Source organism: Artemia sp. Qi Xiang Cuo, chromosome 1, assembly GCF_049724085.1.
Source record: "Artemia sp. Qi Xiang Cuo chromosome 1, ASM4972408v1, whole genome shotgun sequence".
NCBI classification, from domain to species: domain Eukaryota; kingdom Metazoa; phylum Arthropoda; class Branchiopoda; order Anostraca; family Artemiidae; genus Artemia; species Artemia sp. Qi Xiang Cuo.
In genome coordinates, this window is record NC_142794.1 from 3,327,069 (window position 1) to 3,353,983 (window position 26,915).

Sequence of the window (26,915 nt, forward strand, 5' to 3'; positions counted from 1 at the left end):
GCAGAGAAAGCAATACCAAGAAAGTTGTCCCAACCACCTTTGAGATCTTATTTTAGAAAACCAAAGATATGCTGGAATAGTTCAACAGGAGTTGCAGCAAGGGGGAAAAAAGCAAAAAACTATTTTAGTAGAACTGGGGCTCTGGAAGATTTTATAGAGATGAAAAGAACTGGGGAAAAATCTCACAAAGTTATAGAAATGGCAAAAAGACAAACAAGATCCACCTTTTTTGAAAAATTAGACGCAAATACCCCCATAGCCCAAGTGCATAATTTTATTAATAGAATGGTTGGCAAAAAGGATCAGCTGGAAAAAATACCAACATTTGAAATAGATGACTCCTCAATTCAAGATGATGAGCAAAAGGCAGAAGTCTTTGCTGACTTGTACCTAAAACACAAAGTCCAGACACCAATTGGCTATCCACTAGTCTGCAAATTCTACGGCAAAACACAGCACAAAGAGACATTGATTAGCCCTTTCTCAATGAATAAACTAAAGATGACCCTTGATACAGTAAATACAAAATCAGCCCTAGGAGCAGATAAAATAGGATATACTTGGTTTAAAAAAGCAGGGGAAAAGTTCTACCAAATTTTGCTTTTGCTTTATAATGAACTATGGCAGGAAGCAGATTTCCCAAGGTTTTGGAAACAAGCTACCATTAAGCCAATTAGGAAAAAAGGTAAACCTCAAGAAAAACCCTCTTCTTACAGACCTATATCTCTGCTTCCAGTTCTTTGGAAAATGATGGAAAAGATGTTCCAAGTGAGACTGGAATGGTTTGCAGAAAAAAATAATCTCTACCCACAATCACAGTTGGGCTTTAGAAAGGGAATGTCAACACTTGATGAAATCATGTGTCTTGAAGAAGTCATCCGGGCAGCCTTGGAACAAGGCAAAATTATACTAGTCTTATTGGTGGACTATGAAGATGCATACAAAAATGTAACTAAACAGAAGAAAGCCCTGCTTTAGACTTATACCGTTAAGGAAGGGGTAGTAGCCAAACCCTTTTTTGTAGTGATTTTGTTTGTTTTAAGCTTGATTTGTAAAATTTGTGGGCAATTTCTGTTTGCTTTTAGTTTCATTTATTCTTTAATAGTAATTTCTGGTTGTTTTCTGTTTGAATTACTATAGTTTTTACTTCAGCTGACTTATGTTTAATATGGCCTTTAATTGTCTTTGAAAAACTTGCGTAATTCATTTTTTCAATCATAATATTGCTAAAAACCTACTTTCAGGTTCATTAGAAATGATAGTTTCTTGTCTGTTTTCATCTGCAATACAACTGCCCTTTGAGAGAATATCTGTGGAGACTTTAAATGGGTATTTGATATGTCTTAAAAGATGGCATTAGCAGTAGGCAGTTTATGGAATTGCAATGAAAATATGTGTGTTATCTTTAATATCAGTATATTGTTATTCACTAAGTGTAAACAAATTTATTTACTTGGAACTTTATTCAAAAGAATTATTCAGCAAAAAAAAAAAAAAAAATGCTGAGACTTGTAGTGACAATGTTTTGTTCAATATAACATGCAGAAACTGATGTTGATGCTATAGGAATAATAATCTTAAGATTGAAGAGTATTCTGGTGTGCTAATAAAGTTTGACTACTAAATATTGCTTTATTCCATGTCTGATGCTAGCAGATTTTAAAATATCACAAACAAATGGGCATACTTTTAAAATAGTTTTAAGTAGTAATGATTCAGAAGGTTGCTCTACAAGTTGAAAGTTGTTAGTTCCTATGTGAGTTGAGGCATTTATTGTGTAAAAAAAAACATAGCATAAACAAGTATTAAAACCAGAAAAATTAAATATTAAACAAAAGGCTTATAATTAGAGAGTTACAATCTTAAAAGTTACAACCACCAATCACATTTAATTTTTGAGTGGGGGAGTGTCCTTACTCCATGCTCCCACTAAAAAGTTGATTGGAAACTGTTCACCCTTTTGCTTAGAATACTGTTTCCAAATAAACCACTGAGAATTTGAGCCATAAATAATTGAATTCAGTAGGGAATTGTCATCCTTTTGCATATAGTGATTGGAAGAGGGTACAAAAGAGCAGCAGCCTCATCAGTATGATGTCCTTTACATATTTATGGATATTTGTATATAATATATTTAAAAACTTTCCTTGAAGACACAATATTCTCTCATATCATAAACACAGAACAAATGAAAAATGATTTATAGAAATCCACCATTTGGCTGTAATACAATTTTAGTAATAAATTATTTTTGGGTTCTGTCTAAAATTTACAAGCATTGTGTGGATGTAACTCAAGGGAGGTTGTACTAACATTCCCTTTCCCTGTATAAAAAAAAACAAAAAAAAACTGAAACTTAAAGTGCTATTTAAAATGGACATATTTTTTAAAGGCCATGGACTACTTCTCAGACTTACCTGTTTGACATATCATCAATAGAAACATGCGTTTGCCAATATGATTGTGTGTTTGCCTCATGTAATTGTTGCTTTAATCTTGTCAGATCATTAAGTTGCTTAACCCAAAAAAAAGTGTTTAAATTAAATTCATGGATTCGAAATTGTCTTGCAAAAAGTTTATTTTAACCTTCTGCGTGTTAATACAATAACTGATTAGTAGGATAGTTTTCAGGGAAATAAAATATACCTTGTGTTTTTGTGTCTTTCTGCTATTGAAAACAGAAAAATTATTTTTCCAAATCTTGCTATGCCAACAAAATTAGACACTGTACAGACGCAGTGTTTAGCCAATTGATCACAACTGCTTGGGTTGCCTTCTTCTAATATGACAAATGAGCATCCGATTCAAAACTGACGAATTTTGTTAAGTCCATGGTATAAACCAGTTAACGCAATTATACAAAATAAGGTTTCATGAAAAAGTAAAAATACAATTTTGAAAAACTAGTCACCAAAGAGAATCATGTAGTGAGAAAGGAATGAATATGTATGCACAGTTTCCCTTGGTATTCTGCTTTGTAAATGAGTTCTTAAACTTGTAATTTTGTTTTCTAGTTGCTGTTTATTAAGATGGAAGATATATATATAACTTATATACCCAAACTCAATCATTTGGAGCGTCTACTTACTTTTTATGGAATCAATGTTGAAGCAAAGAACCGTCTCTTGCAATTGACTAGCTTTTTTCTAGTTGTTCAAATATGTTTCTCCAGGTCCCAAAAGTTGGAAACCTTGTGGCAGGTAAGATCTTTTGTTCGTTTGGTATTAGACTTCAAGGGAGGTTCAAAGGAAGTCACCCCAGAAAACAAAATAGTGACCTAAAAGTTTGTTTTTGGTGGCCCCTCAAGAAAATATCTTTTGACTCCTTGCTTAAGGGTCGGACCTATCATATAAGAGAGGTAATACCTGAAGATTTTTAAGGGGGTAGCCAAAGTGCAAAAAAGGGTATTTCTTGGCCACAACATTTTAATTTCTGACGAACAAGGGCAAGGGTTAAACCAAGCTTAAGGGGACCTTAATCAAGGAAAAATTGAAAAATAGTGTCCTTCAGCATACTTTTTGACAATTCTATGCCATTTTGGTGGCATGTATGTTTGGTCAGAACCTTCTTTTAAAAAAAACAAAAAAAAAACAGTAATAGTTTCTCACTGTCTTGAGTTTTAGCATATGTTAATTTCAATAAAATATGTGACCCTGAGGATAATACCCCTACTTGAATTGATAAATTTTTTAATGCTCTTTACAATATAACTATCAGAGTAAATTATACTAATGAAATAGAAAACACATAAAATATACACACAAAAACCCTATAACAGGGTAAAATGGACCTAATCATTGGTAAGCTTTTTCTTTCAACTTTGAATGCATCTTTTTGTACAGAGTCTATATATCTTTTGTACCGAACTTGCAAATAACCCTACCATTTCATACCACCACTGTAGATAGAATAAATATATACGGGAATATAAAACTTATATCCCGCACTTCAATACCATGTAGCCCGTGCAGACATTTAAACATTTGCCTCTCAATTATTTGGACTATCTGTCTTGGCTTTTCTCTTTCTACAATTAGCCATGTCTCGATGCGTCCTACTGCAAATACTTGATAACTTCAATTCAAAATCAACGGATGTAACTAGCATTATAAAATTGTGCAAATTCACAGAAAAAGAATGGAATGATGACAATACGTTGGATAAAGTCCTTGGTTGTATGAGAAATTGGTTTAGTACTTTTGCATAACCTGCTTTAAGATTATTCTTTACATCAGCTAGCACACTGCATGGGACTACAGGCCTACTTTGGTTTTCGCATTCGAATCGAAGATCAAATCGAATTCGCGAATTGAAGATCGAAATCGAAGAAAAAAAAACATAAGATGATGTGTGCATAGTGCTATCGATGCTATGAATACTGCTACAACTAGTGCTACTACCGAAGCTAATGGTTTTAAGGCGACGTTTTCAGGGAATGTTTAGAGGATGTTTAACTAAATCTGAACACACTATATGCATGTTGATTGTCAAAGAGACGCACCCTTTATAAGACAGATAGTAAAACAGAAGAGGAAATATTAATAATTGGTTAATGCAACGAACCTTAACTGAAAAGGTTCCACGGGGTAAATCAATGTAAGTTTTGGCGTTTAGGATCACCAAGTAATTGTTCGCACTTTACAGTGATCAATTTCAGGCGTAATTCATTAAGTGCATGGAAATAAGCTGGGTCGATTTTTCTAGGCTAAACTTGGTATGGCTAATAAGCAATACGTCAACTGTATTGACACTATATTGACAAGTGTATTGATAATTATAAGGTAAGTCTGCTATGTTTGTCAGACACGAGAGAGTAATGACGGTCGAACGCAACACTAAATGGGTAATGAGCTGTGTTCATTTTTGCTTTGTGACCAACAAAAATTGGTGATGTGAAAATGCACTTATTTTTCCAAGCTCAAAAGTGTTCAAATATAATCTTCATGACTCCATGTGGAGTGATTGCTTCTAGTCTGCTTGGAATTTACTGTCATTAATGACCAACAAAAATTGGTGATGTGAAAATGCACTTATTTTTCCAAACTCAAATGTGTGACTTGGCTCAAAAGTCTGACTCCATGAGGAGTGATTGTTTTTTATCTACTTGCAATTTATTCCCATAGATATAGGTGATAGGGACCTCAATTCGTAGGTAAGCAGCTGCTGAAATCCATCTCCAGTTCCATTACTTTGGAGCAGATTTAGTCTTCAAATTATCAATTACCAGTCAGTAAAATGTTTTTCCACCAGAGATTGGCAACAAAACATTAATAAGGAGTCTGTTCTCCTAAGGAAGCTTATACTTTTGGACAATAGATTTCAGTTTGTGGATTTTAAGGGTGTTAGCTGTTTATTCGAAAAAGAGGTGCTGTAAGGTTTCTTTTGCAAATTTCAGAGCCCATAGTCTGTATTGCTGTTTTGATCTTTATTCTTGTTCTCTTAGCTTTACTGCTAAGCTTTTTATTTTGAAATATGCCCAATTGTAGTCAAATTCTTTGGAGCTTGCATTTGGAGCTGGCATTGGAGCTTGGGATGAATTTTGAAAAGGTGACGGTTTATAATTGTTTCTTGAAGGTGGGCGTGTAACTGAACCACCGTGTAACCGAACCACAAGCAACTGAACCCCTGTAACTGAACAACCGTGCAACTAAAGTGCCGTGTAAATGAACCCCCGTGCAACTGAACCACCGTGTAACTGAACCATCGTGCAACTGAACCACTGAACTTAGTTTTTTAGTATTCTAAAAATATTAGACAATATCATTGGGTAAAACATAAGTTAGAATTTATACATGCTCAACCTTGTTGGAATTGTTTGTTTTTTAAATTCATGATATAAATCGCCTGTCAAGATTACTCATAAAAAAGCTTTGTTTTAGTTTTGCAAAGAAAAAAGAAGATCCAATGTCACAAACCATTAAAGCTGATTTATTTCTCTTTTTTTTAGATGAATCAGACCTTAGTGGACGTTAAGTAATAAACATATGCGTTGAAAATATTTGACCTTTGTGAATCTAGATAACGAATTTTGATCAGATGTCTTTGAGGAGATTGCAGCTACAAAGGACATGGGAAGGGGATTGGTTACTTTCCTAGCCCCTTTTTTTAACATTTCTTCAACATGCCCTGAAAGTTTTAACTTCATACCCTCGAGTTTATACCCTCACCTGTTCTCGACACATTGCAGATACAATGTCTTTTAAAACTGGATGCACAGAGTGCCTCTTGATTTAGTTGAAGATGCTCCTACATATTTCCCGAACAATGTGACGGCTGATATCATCAGCCATTATAAATGTTCCTGATATTTTCCTTTTGAAACTAACAAAGGAAAAATGTTTTTTGATTGTATTTGGCATTCTTCTTGATATTTCTCTAAGGTTTGACCTTAATGCTGCATGCTTTTTTTATCTATAGGATCAAACATGCCATCTTTTCTTGATAAAAAAAAACTTATATCTTAACAATAGGCAACTTGTATAACTAACAGGCCTTGCACCAGAGATTGCAACAGCATACAGATTGCTGATACAGGTGTATTAGCACTTTTTTTGGAACGGCTTAGCGTATCAAGATGAAACTTCTGGGGCATGTACCTGCTATTAATACTGATCATTTATGTTTGAATTATTATATGAATTTATTTATGCTAGTCTTTGGTTTAATATGGCTCTCTACTTTTCTTTGATAAATTGTTTTTCAAAAGGATCTTTTTAATAAATTTAAAAAAAGTGCAAAAAAAAGTGACTTTTTGTTATCTAAATTCATATTACTCAGCGTTCAGGAAAGGTCTAATTCATCTAAGAAAAAAAAATCAAATTATCATTTTTCAAACACAAAAGAAAATAGCTTTTGTGTCGGCTTCACCAACGCAGGTAATTAACCTTTTTCAAATCAAACGATAACCAGCTACGAGCGTAGAAAATATCACAAAATGAAAGCAACAAAATAAGCATAGTGTTAAAAAAAACATTACAGTATGTAGACGGTTGGAGCCGGCGTTCACACCCCCCCCCACGGAAAACATCCCCTGGGGACACTACCCCGTGGAAAATACCCCCTCCCGGAAATACCCACCCGTGGAAAATCTCTCCCAAAAAACACCCCTTGCGGTTGGTTAGTCTCCAATCACTTTCGGCTTATAAAAAAAAAGGCTAGAAATGCCTGGGGATTATCAAACAATTTCTACCTCCATCCTCCTGTCATCTCTCCCTTAGAGCTAATTCTGTATTTATCTGAAGGCTCAATGAGAGGTGAAATGTTTTGGCATTAAAATGCACCCTTTGAGGTATCTCCCTCACTCCTTAGCTACAAAACAATCAGATAACCCCTTTGCAGATGTTTCAGTTCCTTTTTAAGTTTTGTAATTTGTCTATTGCTTACAAATAGTATATGTCATTGGAAAACATGCAGACATTTTTTGCGTGGGGGTTTTCTGGAGGATTTTCCATGAGAAGAAAGCTTTTGCACGAAGGGGGAGGGGGGGACAGGACTTACACATAAATTCCTCTTTTCCACTTCCCTTAGCACTTGCCAATTAAACTAAAAAATAACACAACTAAAATAAGATTTTCAAATTTTGAAACCGTAATTTTCGCGAGGGGGTATTTTCTAGGTGAGGGGTTTCTGTGGGTGGATTGTTTTTTTTCTGTGGGGGAGGGGGTAAACGCTTAGACCCGTAGAAAGTGACAGGGTGAGGGGAATCCCCACGTTATCAGTTCTTGCAGACATAGCTTTGCTTGTTTTAGAGTTTCAGATAAAACGAACCTCTGAAACTTCTTACTTAAAATCTACAAGCTCTTCAAAAAATCTGACCAAATCTTTTAAGTTGCTATAAAATATTATATGAAGAATAGGAGCATCGCGTATTTTCCTTGAAATTTGAGAAACATTTGTAAGTACCGTATAGCTCTTATTACAAATTAGTAACTTTGTGTGTCTTCTTATTTTTTCACATTGCCATGCCAAGCCTCTCACAGAAAACTGACTTGAACTCTTTTCTTTGTAATTATAAAAGTAGTATAAATTGGTGTTCATTTTTGAATGCCACAATAGCTATTTAAATTAACGAGTATGAATTTCTACATTGCTTTACGTTTTAAATTTTCATTTCTGTTTGGGTATTTTAAAAATATTCACAGTAATAAGAAAATAGTATAAATTAATATGTTAACAAATTTATGCTAAAATGAACTTCTGAATAAAAAAAAGTATTTGATTCATAAACAGTACTCTTCTCTATATGAAAATAAACAGATAGACTGAAAAGAAAGGGTGATATTTATATTAACAAAATTTCACTAAAAACTATGCTTTCCCCATTATTTACATACTCTAATTGCTTATTTTCATTCAAAACTGTTCTTGGGAAATATTTACTATAACGCCACGTTTAAAAAAAGGAGTACAATAAAGAAAACGATGTAAGTCACGGTCATTGGAAAAGGCCAAACGAAAAGCAGTTGGCCCCGAATGGGGTGGGGAGAGGCCATACGGAAGGATTTAAAGGAAATTAGAATTACATAGTTGGGGGTAAAGAGTGAAGATTATAATATATTAAGGTCGAGAGGAGCATGCTCAGATCTGTTGGCCTCGAGCGACTTGGTGTAATTATTTAACGTTATATCTATGATTGATATGAACAATCTTTTTTTTTGTAAAAGCAGTGTGAAATTGAAAGCAGCGCCAAAAATGTTACCTGCTTTGATTCACATCCCGACGCTTCTAGAGAGCACTTCAACCCTTTTCTAGAAATTTAGCTGAGAATCCGGGTATATAGAGGGAAACGAATTAAAGCCAAATTAGGCAGTTAATAGCTAAATTAGGTTTGTAGATTATTCAATGGGACCCGTTGCATCTACAAAAATCTAAGGAAGTTCTATCCACAAAAATTACAATCCATAACAAAAATAAGCCTAAGCATTATTATCACCATGAATAAATAATACAGTTAAATTATTAAGAATTGATCAAAACTGAACCATGTTCATAGACTGTTGATTTTTTTTTTTTTAGGTGAGCTTGTTCTTGTATATCTCCGACAACAATGGTTCCGTGGCGAAATTGTGGCGTTTCCTGCAAATTATGACTGTACTGTGAAGCTTATAGATTATGGAAATGAAGAAACTGTTCCACTGACTAGTGTCACGCCTGTGTCAGCATTGGATCCTGTTATGTCTGCTCCCATATCCTTTCCGCCTCTTGCTGTAAAATATTTATTGTCTGGGCTTTTACTGCCTTCTGAACACCTTACCGACCCTAGTCATACTATGCTTGTAAGCCTTCTCCAAAACCAAATTTTCACAATAAGAAAACTAGGGAAGAGAGGAGGTATAGACTCAGTGACAATGGGGAACGAACACGGAAATATTGCAGACGTTCTTGCTAAGTTGAAAGTAGGGCTTCTTGTACCAGCTCTTGACCAGCCTCCACCAGTTTTCAAAGTGCCCCAATTCAGTGCCGTAACTGCCCCAATTCAGAGTACCAATAAAACAACTTACGAACCCCTTGTTTTGGATATGGGTGTAATTCACAAAGTTAGGGTATCTTCTGTAGATAAAGGACCTTTGAAATTTAGTATCCAATTGGCAGACGAATTGCAAGAAATAGAGAATCTCAGCACAATGATTGCCCAGAATTATAGGTTACAGCCTTTGACAGAATCTCGACAAACGTTCCCATGTATAGCCCTATCACTTTCAGATAGAAAATATTACCGTGCTGTTATATCTAAAATCAAATCGCCTGAATCTGTACATTTGTACTATGTAGATTACGGACATAAAGAAGTGTTGCCTATTGACCATCTATATGAGATACCAAGCGAAATTCTAAACCCAAAGACTTACTCTGTTCGATGTTCACTTATTGATTTCAATTCAGAAGCAATTTTTTCTGAGAAATTTGAAGTTTATACAAAAGGAAAAATATTTGACTGTAAAGTTGGGAAAACTTACCCCCCTGAAGTTCATTTGTATTATGAATCAAGGAATGTTTTACATATATTGGGGGATTTGATTGCACCCAAATCCATTTCTGACTTGGTTCCTGGGAATCCAACTTCTTATGAAAAACTGAAGATCCAAAGCAATTTTGAAGCAAATGTGGTAGTCACAAACATGGAATCTCCTTCGAATTTCTATGTTGTTCAAGAGAAGGCTCAAAGCGGTATTCAAGCATTTGAAGTTAGTTTTCTTATTATTTTTTTTTTTACTTTAAAAAGTAATTGTACTCTAATGTTTAGGTCAGGTTTGTTTAGGATTCCATAAACGTATATCGAGTTCATCATTCACCAAGGAAAATTCTGACAAATACAATTCCGTTCTATAAAAATCCAGATGTTTGGCTCCAAAAAGATCTCTTATTTAAAAAATTGGAAATCTTAAGGGTTAATTCTTCTTTAATCTATATCTTGTCAATTTTTTTTTTTTTTTTTTTTTTACAATATTGTTCCTTTTTTTGGGGGGAGGGGGTCCCATGCAAAAATATTGGTGGTTCTTGACTTTCTTGCGCCTGGGGAAAATCTTGATTAACCACTCCCTCTCTCCCACAATATTTCAGGCCAAATTTTGGCAAATTTTTATTTATTAACAAAATTATTTTCAATTTTATAATTAATTTTTTTATTATTCTTTTGTTTATTATTTAACTGTTTTAATTTTTATCATCTAATAATTTTTTAGTTAATTTTATTTATTAACTAATGATTTATTGATTGTTTTCATTGATTAATTGTTTTAATTTATTAACTGTGTTCTCTACTTTATTTTAATGAAAAAAATTTTTCAAAAATTACCAAATGATTGTGATCGTTAGATTAGTGTTCGAAAATTTTTGCCCCTAAAATATCGGTGTCCGTGACCGCCTCTGTAAACAAATTTAAACATTTAAAACTGTAGAAAAATAGAAATCCCATACCTGAAGCTTTTTCGAATTAAGTGTTATCCTTATCTTTTTCAGTTCGATAAATAATTTTGCAAACAACTGATTTTAATTATAAAAAAGCTTTCATCCTCGAAAGTTTTAGTACAACCTGAGTGAATATACAACAAAAAAGCCTTTATAAATTCTAGAATCTTTGAATCAAATGTTTCCAAACCTTTCTTGAAAATTCAAAATCGTAAATATTTAAAATACAAGATATTGTATATATATAAATATATATATATATATATATATATATATATATATATATATATATATATATATATATAATTTTGGCAAATTTGTATTTATTAACAAAATTATTTTCAATTTTATAATTAATTTTTTTATTATTCTTTTGTTTATTATTTAACTGTTTTAATTTTTATCATCTAATAATTTTTTAGTTAATTTTATTTATTAACTAATGATTTACTGATTGTTTTCATTGATTAATTGTTTTAATTTATTAACTGTGTTCTCTACTTTATTTTAATGAAAAAAAAATTTCAAAAATTACCAAATGATTGTGATCGTTAGATTAGTGTTCGAAAATTTTTGCCCCTAAAATATCGGTGTCCGTGACCGCCTCTGTAAACAAATTTAAACAATTATATATATATATATATATATATAACATTTATATATTATATATATATATATATATATATATATATATATATATATATATATATATATATATATATATATATATATATATATAATTTTGGAAAATTTTTATTTATTAACAAAATTATTTTCAATTTTATAATTAATTTTTTTATTATTCTTTTGTTTATTATTTAACTGTTTTAATTTTTATCTTCTAATAATTTTTTAGTTAATTTTATTTATTAACTAATGATTTATTGATTGTTTTCATTGATTAATTGTTTTAATTTATTAACTGTGTTCTCTACTTTATTTTAATGAAAAAAAAATTTCAAAAATTACCAAATGATTGTGATCGTTAGATTAGTGTTCGAAAATTTTTGCCCCTAAAATATCGGTGTCCGTGACCGCCTCTGTAAACAAATTTAAACATTTAAAACTGTAGAAAAATAGAAATCCCATACCTGAAGCTTTTTCGAAATAAGTGTTATCCTTATCTTTTTCAGTTCGATAAATAATTTTGCAAACAACTGATTTTAATATATATATATATATATATATATATATATATATATATATATATATATATATATATATATATATATATATACTATATCTCTTTAAACGAGTAATAATTTTGTTTGTGTGCCTATTTATTTATGTGTGTATTTTTGTTTATCGAAAGCGGCTCCATGTTTTTCGGGAAAATTGGCATCATTGGATTTTGTTGCCTAAAAAAACGAGAGTGACATCATGATTGCCCCAGTAGTGGTTGGATCGTTCTAAGTGTCTATGATGCAGGCAACAGTACACAAGAAACACATGATTGACGTCGTATTTATTAATACATTTCAATATAATAAATTACATCCCCCCCCCCCCCAGGAGTGAATGGATCGTTTTTATACCTATGACGTGATAGCGAGAAAGCGAGTATCATAACGTGTAAAAGATGGAGTGAAGAAGAGAGAATGACCTTCTAACAGCACAAGTAATGTCTAGAAGACAAGCAACAGTAAAAATCAGAACGAGTTCAACATAGAAGTGAAGAAGAAAGAAATATTACGTTTGAAGAAAAACTCCATCACAATCTTCGACGCCAACAAAATGTGGCATAAAACCCAGTACAAACCTACAAAAATCCCATAAACTACGCAAACTCTGGATATGGCGTAAAAGTAAGTAGTAAGCAACTCTCTGATTTAGATTTCGTGGATGACCTAGTCTTGGTAAAAGATTCTAAACAGAGGTTACAGCAGCTACTTGACGCAATTAAGAAAAATTCAAAATAAGTCTGGCTAACCATTAATGTTGACAAATCAAATAGCATGTCCATCACATGCTCATCACTTGTTCTGCATAACAAGGATACAAATCTAGAACAGGTGAAGGATTTCAAATACCTGGGTAGCTGGGTCGGTTGTGATGGTGGAACAATGACCGAGATTAAACACAGAATTGGTCAGTCGACCGGAGGTTTTAATAGACTAAAGCCCATTTGGAGGAGCAGCAAATTTTCTTTGCGATTTAAGTTCCGTTTCTTCAGTAGCAATGTGCTCTCCATACTTCTCTACGCTAGCGAGTGCTGGAAAATGAATCAACAGCTCGAAAAGAGAATTCTTGCGTTTGAAAATATGTGCCTAAGGAGAATTTTGAATATGAGCTGGCAACAGAGAGTTAGTAACTCTGAAATTCGTAATAGAACTGGCCAGGCTCTCATTACTGCTGTTTCAAGGAAGAAAGGGTGAACATATTTAGGATATGTACTCCGCATAAAAGAAGGCAGCCTTTCTCGGACGGCCTACGACTAGAAATCAGGCGACAGAAGAAGACAAGGTCTTGCAAAGAACTCTTTGCGGTGAACTTTTGACCGAGATCTGAGGATGGCTGAGACTTTGTTAGTATCTGAATGGGAAGATGTTACCGCTTCAGCATCGCTCCGGGACGAGTGGAAAGAGTCCCTTCGACCCAAGATTTTCTGATAGAAGTTTCAAAGCAGTCAAAAAAATATTTTTTGATCTCAATTTTCCAGCTGATCTGGCTAAAATGAATCTGTTAAGATCCTATAAGGTTCAAGATTTTGTTTTTCGGTCTTATTGTATCTCTCCTGTGATTTCCAAGTTTCGCACATTGCACCATTTTTTATCTAATTTTTTTTTTTTTTTTTTTTTTTGGCTTTTTTATTTAGGGCAAGTTTAATTTATTATTTTAATGCAAAGCATGTCAAAGTTCCTAGAAGCATTGGGATGGCGCAGCCACCCAAAAAACCTGTTGTAATTCAAGATAATTGTCGATCCGTCATGAAAAAAGTGGGGTAGTAAAGAAGCAACGCTACTTGGCAGTTTTCAAATCTGCTGGCAGCTTTTGTCCGAAAATACCATTTTTACATAATATACTTTTTGCACAAAGAAAAGCTGTCAAAATACAAGTTGTGCTGCTAGTGTCGGTAGATTTTGGAATTCTATTGAATTCTCCTACTGGCAGCTTTAGAGCTTGTTCATACTTGCTGTCGGTGTGTTCTTAGTTTCTTACTATGAAGGCTGCCATTCACTAAATGTCTGCTTCTAATCTCTGAATAAGCCTTTTTAGATGATATTGACAGATGCATTTTACCCCAGCAGCTAAATAACCAAAATCTTTCCTGTATCTACTTTAATATAACCAAACATAGCACGGTTAACGCAGAAACAAATTTTCCTTTTCAAGCAGTTCGTTAAAAGAACTCTAAGTAAGGAACGACTCGGGCGAATGGACAATTCTTCTCTGGGTGAAAAACGTCATGGTTTTCTATCTTCCAAATCTGGATCAGTTAAAATATAATTCAATTTTTTTTAATAATTCCAATCACAAATTAAAAAAAAAATACACCATATTTAAAAGGGGGAAAAGAATTGGATAGAAACAGTGTCATCTTAAAAATAAAATTTATTTTTGTATTAAATCATCATAAAAGAAAATTCTCCACACTATAAATTTCGAAAAATACTTCGAATTCAATCAGAAATTAAAAGCTCAAGTTATCTTCATAAGAAAAAAAATCGAAACAAATCGTTGCCTCCCCCAATTTTTTCGTGAATCGGCAGCTTAAATTTCCTACTTTTCACCCCAGCAACCAAACAGCCCAGAGCTTAGCTGTCTCTCCTTGAATATCACAAAATTATAGCACCGTGATTTGTTTGCATGTTTCGTTATTTCTATTTCTACGACGTTATGATTACTTTCTGAAGTCTTGTTGGTGTGTCGTTCTCTAAACTAGCAAAATGCTCGAAGAATGCCATTTTTTATATTATATTTACATTAACATGGAAGGGAGTTCATTCAATCAGAAATTAAAAGCTCAAGTTTTCTTTTTAACATTTGAAAGATATTGGAGGACGATCCGTTCATGTCTTATTCCCTTTTTTGCCATCCAATCTCCCCATGGTCCCCAGACATACAGAAAAAAAAATCCCGGCAAGCATTTCGTTCGAAATATTCAAAAGGTCCACATTCAAAATCCTTTTACTCCTGAATGGATTTGCGGTAGCAGGTTTAAAACTAATAAGGATTAGTTTTAAACTTGCAGCCGCAAATTTATTGCCCAAAAAGCCAATGGACATTGTTCCGTATATGAGGGGGTCTGCCCCTTCCTCAACCATCACTCTTTACGGTAAAGTCTTAAGTTTTTTTATAAATACCTCTCATTCAAATTCAACAGCCCTTATATTTGAGCAGTCGTAAAGCATCAAACAATTGTTGGTAACGAACTGTAAGTAAGGAGTGATGCGGCACAGTAGTAACCAAAACTAAGAAACTGAGATACATCTAATTTTGATGTATATTCAAAATATATGGTATTCATCAAGTTTAATGTTACCCATCAAAAGTTACGAGCATGAGAATATTTGGCAATTTTGAACAACGGGGAAACACCCCAAAACATCAAGTGATCTTAATGAAAACCACATCATCAGATTTAGCATATCAGATAACCCTGTATAGAGTTTTCAAGTTTCTATATACGAAAATGTGGAATTTTGCTTCTTCTTTTTTTGCCTTTTTTTTTTTTTTTTAGTTTTTTTTTTGCCATTTTTTTTTAGGGTGATCATATGGAACCAGTGATCCTAGAAGATCGGGAAAGGCTCATTCGATCGGAATCGAGTGCCCTTTTTAAGTGACCGAAAATATTGGAGAGCAGCTAGCCCCCCTCCCATATCCCTTTTCCTCCAAAGTTGTCAGATCAAAATTTTGAGATAGCCATTCTGTCCAGCATTGTCGAAAGATCTAATAGCTATGTCTTTGAGGATGAATTCTCCCCCCCCCCACCTGAGGCCCCGGGGGAAGGGCTACAAGCTATGAACTTAGCCCATTGTTCGCTTATAGCATAGGTTGTTGGGAAGTATTCAAACATTTTTCGGGAGGGGGGGATTAATGTGGGAGGATCTTTCCATGGAGGAATTTGTCGTGGGGTAAGGGAATTTCCCATGGAGGAAGAGCTGGATTTCCCGGTATTATTCAAAAAACGATATGAAATTCAATAAAAAAACAAACACGTTTTCTCAACTGAAAGTAAGGAGCAACATTAAAACGCACAGAAATTATTATGTGTATGAGGGAGATAGTCTCCTCCTCAATACCTCGCTTTTACGGTAAATTTTTTTTAAAACTTGTAAAACAACTTTTTCTGATTAAACTGCTTTTGTTTTCCAGGAGTCATTCTTAAATGATTGGAACAAAAAGTCAAGCTTTAGTGTAAAGAGCGTGGTCATCGAGGAGGGAGCAATCCTCTTCATATACGTAATAATTTCTGTTCGTTTTAAACTTTAATGCTGCTCCTTACTTTCAGTTGAAAAAAAAAGTATTTAACCGTGACAAAAAGTCACACTTTAGCGTGATGGTTGAGGAAGGGGCAGTCCCCTCATATACGATTAATTTCTGTCATTTTTAATGTTGCTCCTTGCTTTCAGTTATGAAAAAGATTATTTTTTTTATTTCCAACCATTTTTTCAAATCGTGCCTGAATTCCCCCAACCCTCCCTGTATAAAATTTCCCCTGAAAGGTGCCCCCAAAAGCTTTCCATGGACCCATCCCCATCCAAGAAAAGCTCTATATATGATATTTCCCGTATTTCCCAATAACAAATACTCTATGTGAACAATGTGCAAATTGCGTAACTTACAACCCTTTTCCCAGGGACTAAGGGAAGGGCTGTAAGTTACAATGCCATCCCTAGAGGCACCGTTTTGTTGATAGGAACTTGGAATCTATATAGTTAATTTATCTGATAGGCTAAAGCTAATGCCATGATTTTTATCAAAATCTCTTGACTTTTTCGAGGTGTTTTCTCCCTTTTTCAAAAATTAGGAAATTATTCTCGTGCTTGTAATTTTTGATAGGTAACACTAAGCTTCAAACTATATATGTCTGGAATCAGCATAAAAATCTAATTCTTTTGGTTTATCCAATGTTGTCAGTATTTCTTTTTTTAGAGTTTTGATTGGTATTAGGCTGAGTCGCTCCTTACTTGCAGTTTGTTGCCACGAACTGTTAGATTAGGTACTCTGTTCCATTTGTTAATGCGGGCAACGTAACGAAGTCAGTGGTGGTTGAACATGTCCAAAGTGCTCGCATTTTCAGCTTTTATTGGCTGTGTCTCACAAGCATACTGCAGTATAACTTGGACAATTGCATTAGAAGCTGACTTTTTTTTTATAAGGATCTCTAGCCTAATTCACCAGTTTTTTTGTTTTTTTAGAGAAGTAAAGGTCTCCCAAGCATTTGCTGTGTGAGTATAAATTGACCTCTCAATTCCATCAGCCGGTGTCTTAAGAAAGCCAAGACTTTTTAATTTCTTGGTGTTTATTTTTGGATCGGGTCCAAAATGGCTAGGATTTGATTAGTTGAGAGCCATTACTTTAGCTGTTTGGCCTGTGCTGGCGAGTTTGAAGTCTCTGAAACACTTCAGTTGTGTAGAGCAGTTACCCTACCTTTTTTATTCCTTGTGACAAGTTGAACAAAGTTAGTCTAAATTTTTATCCATATGTTTGCACTTAAATCAAACAAAAATACTACTTATTATAATAAATTATTTCCTGTTTGTTTTCTTGCAGGCGTTTTTGAACTTGCCTAATTATACAAGCAACCTGCAGCAGATGCCGGTTAGTCAAATGTCCGCAATGAAACCGTGTTTGGGTGCTGTGGGACCAAACTCGGAATATCATCGATGTCTTATCCTTTTAGAGCCTACAGAACCTAGAGTTTACCTGAAATCTGTTGACACAGGGATTGTGAGCTACGTGCCAATTGATAAAGTTATGCCGGTACGCACAGAGACAATGACGATTATGGCTGCTCAAGCCTTAAACTGCATGTGTTAAACTGTGTTAAAGCCTTAAACTGTTTTTGTTTGTATGTGTTATTATCAGGAAAGACGATATTGTCAACAAAAACTTGAAGGAATGGCAATTTTGATCTAGATCTAAAACATGACAATTACGTTTATTTAAGTGATCGATATTGTTCACTTAACGTTCTTCTTCTAACATCTCATCACAGCACTTGGCCGCCTGAATCTCGTTGACGATGTGCTTAATCTCTACCTACTGCATTCTTTTCAGAACATCACTCTATGATCTCAATTTTATGACATAAAACAAAATATTTTCCTACTTAGTCCGGGTAAGTAGGAAAATATTTCCCCTATAATGTGACAAATAGGTGATCAGAAGGACACAGTCAGTGTAGCATAGTTGAATTAGCATAAATATCTTTTTCGACTTCCAGTCATTGCAAAAAAATGCAGGCTCCATTAAACCAAAACTGGCAATTAAGGTTTAATGGAGCCATTAACCAATTTAATGGATCATTTTTGTGGTATTTGCCACAAAAATGCCACTATTTTGTGGCAAACAACGATAAAAACTAATTTTTCTGGTTGTTTAAGCCCAGTTTCGCATTTTTTTTTTCTCGTCAAATTTGTCTTTGATGACGTGAGTTACTTATAAAATCTGTGTAATCTGTGAAGATGGCGAGAAAAGGGTGGACTTATAGTAAATGGTCCGTAAAATGAATGTGGTAGAATATTTGATTTTATTTTTGCTCATTTTTGGTTTAATGGAGCCTGCATTTTTTTCAATGACTGGAAGTCGAAAAAGATATTCATGCTAATTCGTATGATATGACTTACTGCTTCCATGGAAACGGTGAAAATCAGACAGGAAGTCATAAGATTGACATAAAAATAGCGATTTTGTCAACAAAAACTGGAAGAATTGGCAATTTTGATCTAGATCTAAAACATGACAATTACGTTTATTTAAGTGATCGATATTGTTCACTTAACGTTCTACTCCTAACATCTCATCCCAGCATTTGGCCGCCTGAATGCTGTAAAAGATGTGCTTAATACCTCCCTACTGCATTCTTTTCAGAACATCACTCTATGATCCATCCATAGAAATTCTCACTTTCTCTAAATCTGTTTTTATGCCCCTCTTCCATTTTGATGATGTCTGACTTTTCATTTTGGTACCAGTTGGATTTCTGAAACGCACCATTTTGGCAACCTCTGAAACTTCATTCGTAAAATGTGACCTTACTGTCACAACATCTAGTTTGTTATTAATTAGAAAAGAAGTATTTTCCAAAACTTTGTTTTTGAAGTTTTACAAATAAAAGTAAAGAACAGTATTCAGAACTTAAAATAAGCAGAATTGAAATTATATATGATAGACTTGAAATGATCAGAAATTGAAATGAATTGTCTAAGTAAAATGTAAAATGAAGCGAGATTTCTATGAATTAATAAGTAAAGCCTAAAATGTAGAGAGATTAAAGTAAATAATCTAAGTAATTTGACGTTTCCAAAAAGCTCAACAAGAAGTCTAGTCTGTTTTATAAAGTGCAAAACATATATTAAAAAGTGCAGCTCTTCAAGAACTCACGAATGAAGAAGACTACCCTATCAACGGCCCTTCAAACTTGGAAACCTTCAGGAAGGATCTGAAGTTTATTGATACCATGATTGATAATCAACATTTGAATAACTTCAGCTGTAATCGTTTAAATACCTTGGATCACAAGTTTGACATGCATGAATTGCTGAACGAGCAGCAAGAACTTTCAGAGCAGAAAAATATCCCATATTTAGACTTTTATAAGACACGAAAGGTGGATACGCATGTCCATGCAGCTGCATGCATGAATCCCAAGCATTTTCTTAGTTTTATGCAAAAGAAATTGCATGATGAAGGCGATCGGGTGGTGGAGGTTGATGAAGATTGTAATTGTAAAACATTGAAAGATGTATTTGACGAGTTGAACTTAACTTACCCATATGTGACTGTCGATTCCTTGGATATGCACTGTGATAGAAATACTTTCGTGTTTCGAAAAATTCAACAAGAGGTTCAACCCGTTTGGTAGTAGCAGGCTACGAGACATTTTTCTCAAAACGGACAACTATATGCAAGGCGAATATTTCGCTTGCATTATAAAGGAAGTCATGAATGACTTAGAAGAATCTAAATATAAGAGCGCTGAGATGCGGATATCCGTAACTGGGAAATCAGTTGAAGAATGGGACAAGCTGGCGCGTTGGGTGACTAAATGGGATGTCTATTCAGAAAATGTAGTTTTTTTTGGTGCAAACACCAAGAGTGTATAATCTTCTTAGATCAAATGACACTGTTGAAAACTTTCAATCCATTCTAAATAAATTGTTTACACCATTGTTTGAAGTCACTTATAATCCATCAACTCACCCAGAACTACATCGTTTCTTACAGAATGTTGCTGGTTTTGATTCTGTTGACGATGAATCGAAGCTAGAACAAGATAATTTTGGCTGTGAAATCATAACTCCACAAGAGTGGACTTCAACAGAAAACCCACCCTACTGGTACTATGCATACTACACGTATGCAAACCTTTGTGTCCTGAATCAAGCCAGGAAAGACCATGGCCTAAATACTTTTACGTTCTGTCCTCATTGCGGAGAAGCTGGGTCAGTTAAACACTTGGCGGTCGGTTTTTCCCTGGGAGAAAACATCTCTCACGGTATTATGCTGGAGAAGGCCCCTAGTCTTCAATATGCATTTTATCTCAGTCAAATTGGGATAGCGATGCCACCTATATCAAACAATCTGCTGTTTTTGAACTATTTCAGAAATCCACTACGGAAGTTCTTGAATAGAGGCTTAAAGATTAGCCTCTCTACTGATGATCCCCTGCTATTTCATCAGACGAAAGAACCTTTAATGGAAGAATACTCAATTGCCACTCAAATGTGGAAACTCAATGGGCCAGACTTGGCAGAACTCGCCAGAAATTCAGTTATAATGAGTGGATTCTCGCATGAAATGAAAAAAGACTGGCTTGGTTTGAATTACCAGGAAGAAGGTATCAAAGGGAACGATAAAAAGAAAACCAACGTCCCAAATGTTCGCATGAAGTTTCGACATGAAACGTTGTTAGAAGAACTTTGTGAAATATTTTTAAAATTTATTGACGAAGAAAATCGTCAATAGTCGACAGTTCTACATCGATTGGCTATCTAAAAATTTTGCCCTCGATAGAATTTTGGCACTAGTTGGATAAAAATTGTTTTATGGTAGGAAATGGTAGAAATCGGATGTTTGCTACGGCGTGGTGTTTATCTTTAACACGAAAACATATTGGCTGGTTCCATTTTGAAACCAAAACGAATCGAGGTTAGACCACTTTTATTGGCCGTTTTCTCTCTTCTTTGAAATTTACTGCTTTCTACTTCAAAATTTATAGATAATTCACTGCTCTATACATGTCTGACAAATATTTGATCCCTAATAACTTCACTTTCACAGTTAGGATAGTTTCGTTTTCATTTTTTTTTTTTTTTTTTCATTAATCTTTAGGCTTTTCTCTTACCGTTTTTGGGTTGCAAACCTCTTATCACCAGACAAATAACCTACGAAAGCATTACGGCTGCCTAAAAGCAAAGGACAAAAACTAAAAAACCTAATTTTTGCAGAAGTTACATTTAAGATTGAAGACCTATACGTCTAGTCTAAAAAATGGCCAATACTAAAAAAAATATCAATTCAGGAATATCAAGTCCTTAATTTGTCTTTTTCCTTCAAGTCCAGGTCTTAAAGTACGACAAATTTGGCAGCACAAAAATAATCCAGCAGCAGTGTTTTTCACTTTCTTAATTTCCTAGTTGTAGTTCTGTTTGAATGCTATGTAAATTAAATAATTTTTTGTATAATGTTTTTGTATAAGGGTTGCATATATTTGTCCATAAAATTGTATTAAACTGCTATATATACCATTTAGGATTTTTATACTTATTTTGATACATGTCATCAAATCATATTTCCACGATTAGTAGCACCTGCAACAACAGCCCCTCCCCATCTTCCTACCGGCTTTGTGTCCGTGTTTAAATAGCATTTAAATAGGTATTCGTGTTTAAATAGGTACTCAGCAGCAGTGTTTTTCACTTTCTTAATTTCCTAGTTGTAGTTCTGTTTGAATGCTATGTAAATTAATTTTTCGGTGTTCCTTACTTCTTATATTGTATTTTTTGTTTGTGTATTTTCTTTTTTCTTTATTTACTCCGTTGTGCATTTTTAATGTTTTTAAAGACTATTTTTATTAATTCAATATTTTTTTTGGCAACTTTAACGAATTCGCTACTTCGTTTAATTTTTTTTTCTGTGGCCACAAGACACAGCACAAAATCCTACATTGGACACAAGTAGTCATTTTCGGCAAAAAATTATCCCCACAGTGTATATGCGCATCACCCCATGATATCTACTTTTCCAACTTCATTGAAGAAAGAAAAAATCTGAGAAAAATAAACCCAATTCTTTTCTTACAAGCACGAAAAGATAAATAAATAATTACACTCCTGATCACACTCCTCCTCCATTCTAATCTATTCATAGTTTCTCTCAGTACACCCTCCGAACAAGGTCCCACTTCCCTTAAATCTTCCTTATGACGTCCTCCCGCTCCATTTGAGGACGACCTGCTTTTTGTTTGGCGATAGACGATTGCACGACAGACAATATTTGGCAATCTGTCATCCTTCATCCGCAAAGCGTGTCCTACCCCTTTCATCCTTTCTCCTAGGTTGCAGCTATCTTATATCTCTGATTTAAGGTTATATGCTTGTCTTTCGACAGACATTGCTCCACGTTCATCCAAATTGTTGGAGCGACCGTTGCAGCCGGGAGGATTTTATAATGGATAAGTTTTGAGGAGTGGTCCAAATTGGATCGCGGCCCAGGTCTCAAAGACACTTTGCCTCCTTACCTCAGGCGGATGAGCTCGATTGGTCCAACCTCGATTCGTTTTGGTTTCAAAATGGAACCAGCCAATCTGTTTTCGTGTTACAGATAAACACGGCGCCGTAGCAAACATCTGATTTCTGCCATAAAACAACAATTTTTACCCAGCTAGTGCCAAAATTCTATCGAGCGCACAATTTTTAGATAGCCAATAGACGTAGAACTGTCGACTATTGACGATTTTCTTCGTCAATAAATTTTAAAAATATTTCACAAAGTTCTTCTAACAACGTTTCATGTCGAAACTTCATGCGAACATTTGAGACGTTGGTTTTCTTTTTATCGTTCCCTTGGATACCTTCTTCCTGGTAATTCAAACCAAGCCAGTCTTTTTTCATTTCATGCGAGAATCCACTCATTATAACTGAATTTCTGGCGAGTTCTGCCAAGTCTGGCCCATTGAGCTTCCACATTTGAGTGGCAATTGAGTATTCTTCCATTAAAGGTTCTTTCGTCTGATGAAATAGCAGGGGATCATCAGTAGAGAGGCTTATCTTTAAGCCTCTATTCAAGAAATTCCTTATTGGATTTCTGGAATAGTTCAAAAACAGCAGATTGTTTGATATAGGTGACATCGCTATCCCAATTTGACTGAGATAAAATGCATATTGAAGACTAGGGCCTTCTCCAGAATAATACCGTGAGAGATGTTTTCTCTCAGGAGAAAACTGACCGCCAAGTGTTTAACTGGCCCAGCTTCTCCGCAATGAGGACGGAACGTAAAAGTATTCAGGCCATGGTCTTTCCTGGCTTGATTCAGGACACAAAGGTTTGCATACGTGTAGTATGCATAGTACCAGTAGGGTGGGTTTTCTGTTGAAGTCCACTCTTGTGGAGGTATGATTTCACAGCCAAAATTATCTTGTTCTAGCTTCGATTCATCGTCAACAGAATCAAAACCAACAACATTCTGTAAGAAACGATGTAGTTCTGGGTGAGTTGATGGATTGTAGGTGACTTCAAACAATGGTGTAAACAAATTATTTAGAATGGATTGAAAGTTTTCAACAGTGTCATTTGATCTAAGAAGATTATACACTCTTAGTGTTTGCACCAAAAAAACTACATTTCTGAATAGACATCCCATTTAGTCACCCAACGCGCCAGCTTGTCCCATTCTTCAACTGATTTCCCAGTTACGGATATCCGCATCTCAGCGCTCTGATATTTAGATTCTTCTAAGTCATTCATGACTTCCTTTATAATGCAAGCGAAATATTCGCCTTGCATATAGTTGTCCGTTTTGAGAAAAATTTCTCGTAGCCTGCTACTACCAAACGGGTTGAACTTCTTGTTGAATTTTTCGAAACACTGGAAAGTATTTCTATCACAGTGCATATCCAAGGAATCGACAGTCAAATATGGGTAAGTTAAGTTCAACTCGTCAAATACATCTTTCAATGTTTTACAATTACCATCTTCATCAACCTCCACCACCCGATCGTCTTCATCATGCAATTTCTTTTGCACAAAACTAAGAAAATGCTTGGGATTCATGCATGCAGCTGCATGGACATGCGTATCCACCTTTCGTGTCTTATAAAGGTCTAAATATGGGATATTTTTCTGCTCTGAAAGTTCTTGCTGCTCGTTCAGCAATTCATGCATGTCAAACTTGTGATCCAAGGCATTTAAACGATTACAGCTGAAGTTATTCAAATGTTGATTATCAATCATGGTATAAATAAACTGCAGATCCTTCCTGAAGGTTTCCAAGTTTGAAGGGCCGTTGATAGGGTAGTCTTCTTCATTCGTGAGTTCTTAAAGAGCTGCACTTTTTAATTTGTTGAGTTTTGCAGCTTTTTGTGTAGTTTCAGTTATCCTCTTGGTGAGTATTTTTTCTTTAACACAATCTAACAACCTGCCAGCCAGTTTGGGAGTCGGCTGATTTGCCATCTGCATGTAGCGATGCCGCAAACCCAGCGCTTGCACCAAGAGATATGAAGATGCTCTGAACTCTTCTCCAAAAATGCCCTTCATTAAACGAGCTTTACTTATATATTCCAAGTGAGTTTTTCGTGCACTAACTGTAATACCGAAAATGTCCTCATGATAACGGCCGTTTTCCTAAAACAATAAACGATTAATTAGTAAAAAAAAGCAACTCAATACTCTATCATCAAAAAGTAGATATTATTTCCCTTCCTTTTCCCTGACAACACAATAGTTGAACCTTCTGACGGGTGACAGGTGACACGTCGTAGCAGATTTTAGAAATACATCATATAGGTAACAATTTGCGATAACAGGATGAATGAAATAAATCCATTGGTTTAAAGGTTACCTGATGGAAGTAAAGAATCTCTTCCGCTGAAGTTGACTGTAAGAACAGTCAACTTTTTCTAAGCTGTTAATTAACTAATCGTTCCTATGCATCTCAATCTCCTCTCTCTCTTTCTCTCTCCCTCTCTCTCTCTCTCTCTCTTTCTCTCTTTCTCTTACTCTTTCTCCCTTTCATTATTTCCTGTAAGTTGACTGTAAGAACAACTTTTCTAAGCTGTTAATTAACTAATCATCTCTACACATCTCAATCTCCTCTCTCTCTCTATCTCTCTTTTTCTTTCTCCCTTTCCTTATTTCCCATGTGCAATTGCTTTGTACGTGTTCTGCTTTCCATTTTCTTCCCTTTTCTTTTGTATAGTTAGAATGAAATGTTGCATTCCATTTGAGCGATTTGTATACTCGTATGATTTCCAACATGTATGTGTCATATTTCGTTTCAGATTAAAAATAGCGTGATAATAAACCTATTTAATTTAGAAAAGAGAACAGAAGGCTTTCATGTTTTTGTTGTATTAATTAAGTTATTAAATATCATATTATTAATGCTTGAAGATTATAAATAAACGAAAAGAAGTATATGAGTCAGAAAAATTGAATACCAAAATAAAATGAAAATAATATGAAAATTTGACTAAAAGAAAGCAACTCTCTGAAGAGAAGAAATTAGAAGGGAAAGCTTGAATGTTTCTCATCAGACAGGCAGGAGTGTAATTTGCTATGGGTAAGAAGGGTAACTGCTCCCAGAGTCCGCCCCCCCCCCCAGCTGCATCTCAATCTCCTCTCTCTTTCTTTCTCTCTCTCTCTTTCTCTTACTCTTTCTCCCTTTCCTTATTTCCCATGTGCAATTGCTTTGTACGTGTTCTGCTTTCCATTTTTTTCTTTTGTGTAGTTAGAATGAAATGTTACATTCCATTTGAGCCATTTGTATACTCGTATAATTTCCAACATGTATGTGTCATATTTTGTTTCAGATTAAAAATAGCGTGATAATAAACCTATTTAATTTAGAAAAGAGAACAGAAGGCTTTCATGTTTTTGTTGTATTAATTAAGTTATTAAATATCATATTATTAATGCTTGAAGATTATAAATAAACGAAAAGAAGTATATGAGTCAGAATAATTGAATACCAAAATAAAATGAAAATAATATGAAAATTCGACTAAAAGAGAAGAAATTAGAAGGGTAAGCTTGAATGTTTCTCATCAGACAGGCAGGAGCGTAATTTGCTATGGGTAAGAAGGGTAACCGCTCCCAGAGTCCGCCCCCCCCCATATTAGATTTAGTTTATTCAAAAATTTTGACAAAACTAAGATACGCCTACATAATTCAAGCATCCACAGTTATCTTTAGTATACCTTTGCCTTTATGGTCCTATATAGCCCATTTTTCATTTTTCGCTTGGTGTCATTTTTACTTGACTTGGGAAAATCGGCTCCAAGTTTTCTCTCCCCCCCCCTCCCCAAGATTTTGACGAAATTGCGCCTCTGTAGACAGATCGGATGATTAGCCTTTTTTACGCTAGAAAATGAAAAAATAACATGGAAAGCTTTTACATTTGTCGCCTGACAGGTCGTAAAATTAATTAGTGCTTGCCTTGCTTCTCAAATTATCAACTTCTCTTTCTAAGTTGACATTGATCGTCATTAATAGATATATCATTAAAAGAGACAGGCGTAGACTTTTCGAATTACTAAAATAGCTTTCCAACCTTGCACATGTTCTTTACCTTGTCAAGGGTTGTCATTGAACACTAGGTTATTGAAGGTAAACACAAACTA

At 34.5% G+C, this 26,915-nt stretch overlaps 1 protein-coding gene and 2 pseudogenes across 1 annotated transcript; 2 read left to right on the forward strand and 1 right to left on the reverse strand.

Moving 5' to 3' along the window:
- Nucleotides 1–3,019: 3,019 nt before the first annotated feature.
- Nucleotides 3,020–17,959, forward strand: LOC148955913 (tudor domain-containing protein 1-like). Its single transcript, XM_089093119.1, has 3 exons — nucleotides 3,020–3,200; nucleotides 9,016–10,184; nucleotides 17,626–17,959. Exons 1-3 carry the CDS (start codon nucleotides 3,161–3,163, stop codon nucleotides 17,890–17,892), a joined length of 1,476 nt encoding a protein of 491 aa, XP_088949245.1. The 5' UTR covers nucleotides 3,020–3,160; the 3' UTR covers nucleotides 17,893–17,959.
- A 352-nt stretch (nucleotides 17,960–18,311) lies between these two features.
- Nucleotides 18,312–21,042, forward strand: LOC148955914 (AMP deaminase 2 pseudogene; annotated as a pseudogene).
- Nucleotides 21,043–22,851: 1,809 nt separating this feature from the next.
- On the reverse strand, nucleotides 22,852–26,034 carry LOC148955915 (AMP deaminase 2 pseudogene; annotated as a pseudogene).
- Nucleotides 26,035–26,915: the final 881 nt, after the last annotated feature.

What these genes read in the sequence shown, in the direction of transcription:
- LOC148955913 (XM_089093119.1), top strand. Translation starts at nt 3,161, where the DNA reads ATGTTTCTCCAGGTCCCAAAAGTTGGAAACCTTGTGGCAG. An exon ending in AGTTGGAAACCTTGTGGCAG is followed by an intron (nt 3,201 to 9,015) that starts GTAAGATCTTTT and finishes TTTTTTTTTTAG; the next exon opens with GTGAGCTTGTTCTTGTATAT. An exon ending in GCGGTATTCAAGCATTTGAA is followed by an intron (nt 10,185 to 17,625) that starts GTTAGTTTTCTT and finishes GTTTTCTTGCAG; the next exon opens with GCGTTTTTGAACTTGCCTAA.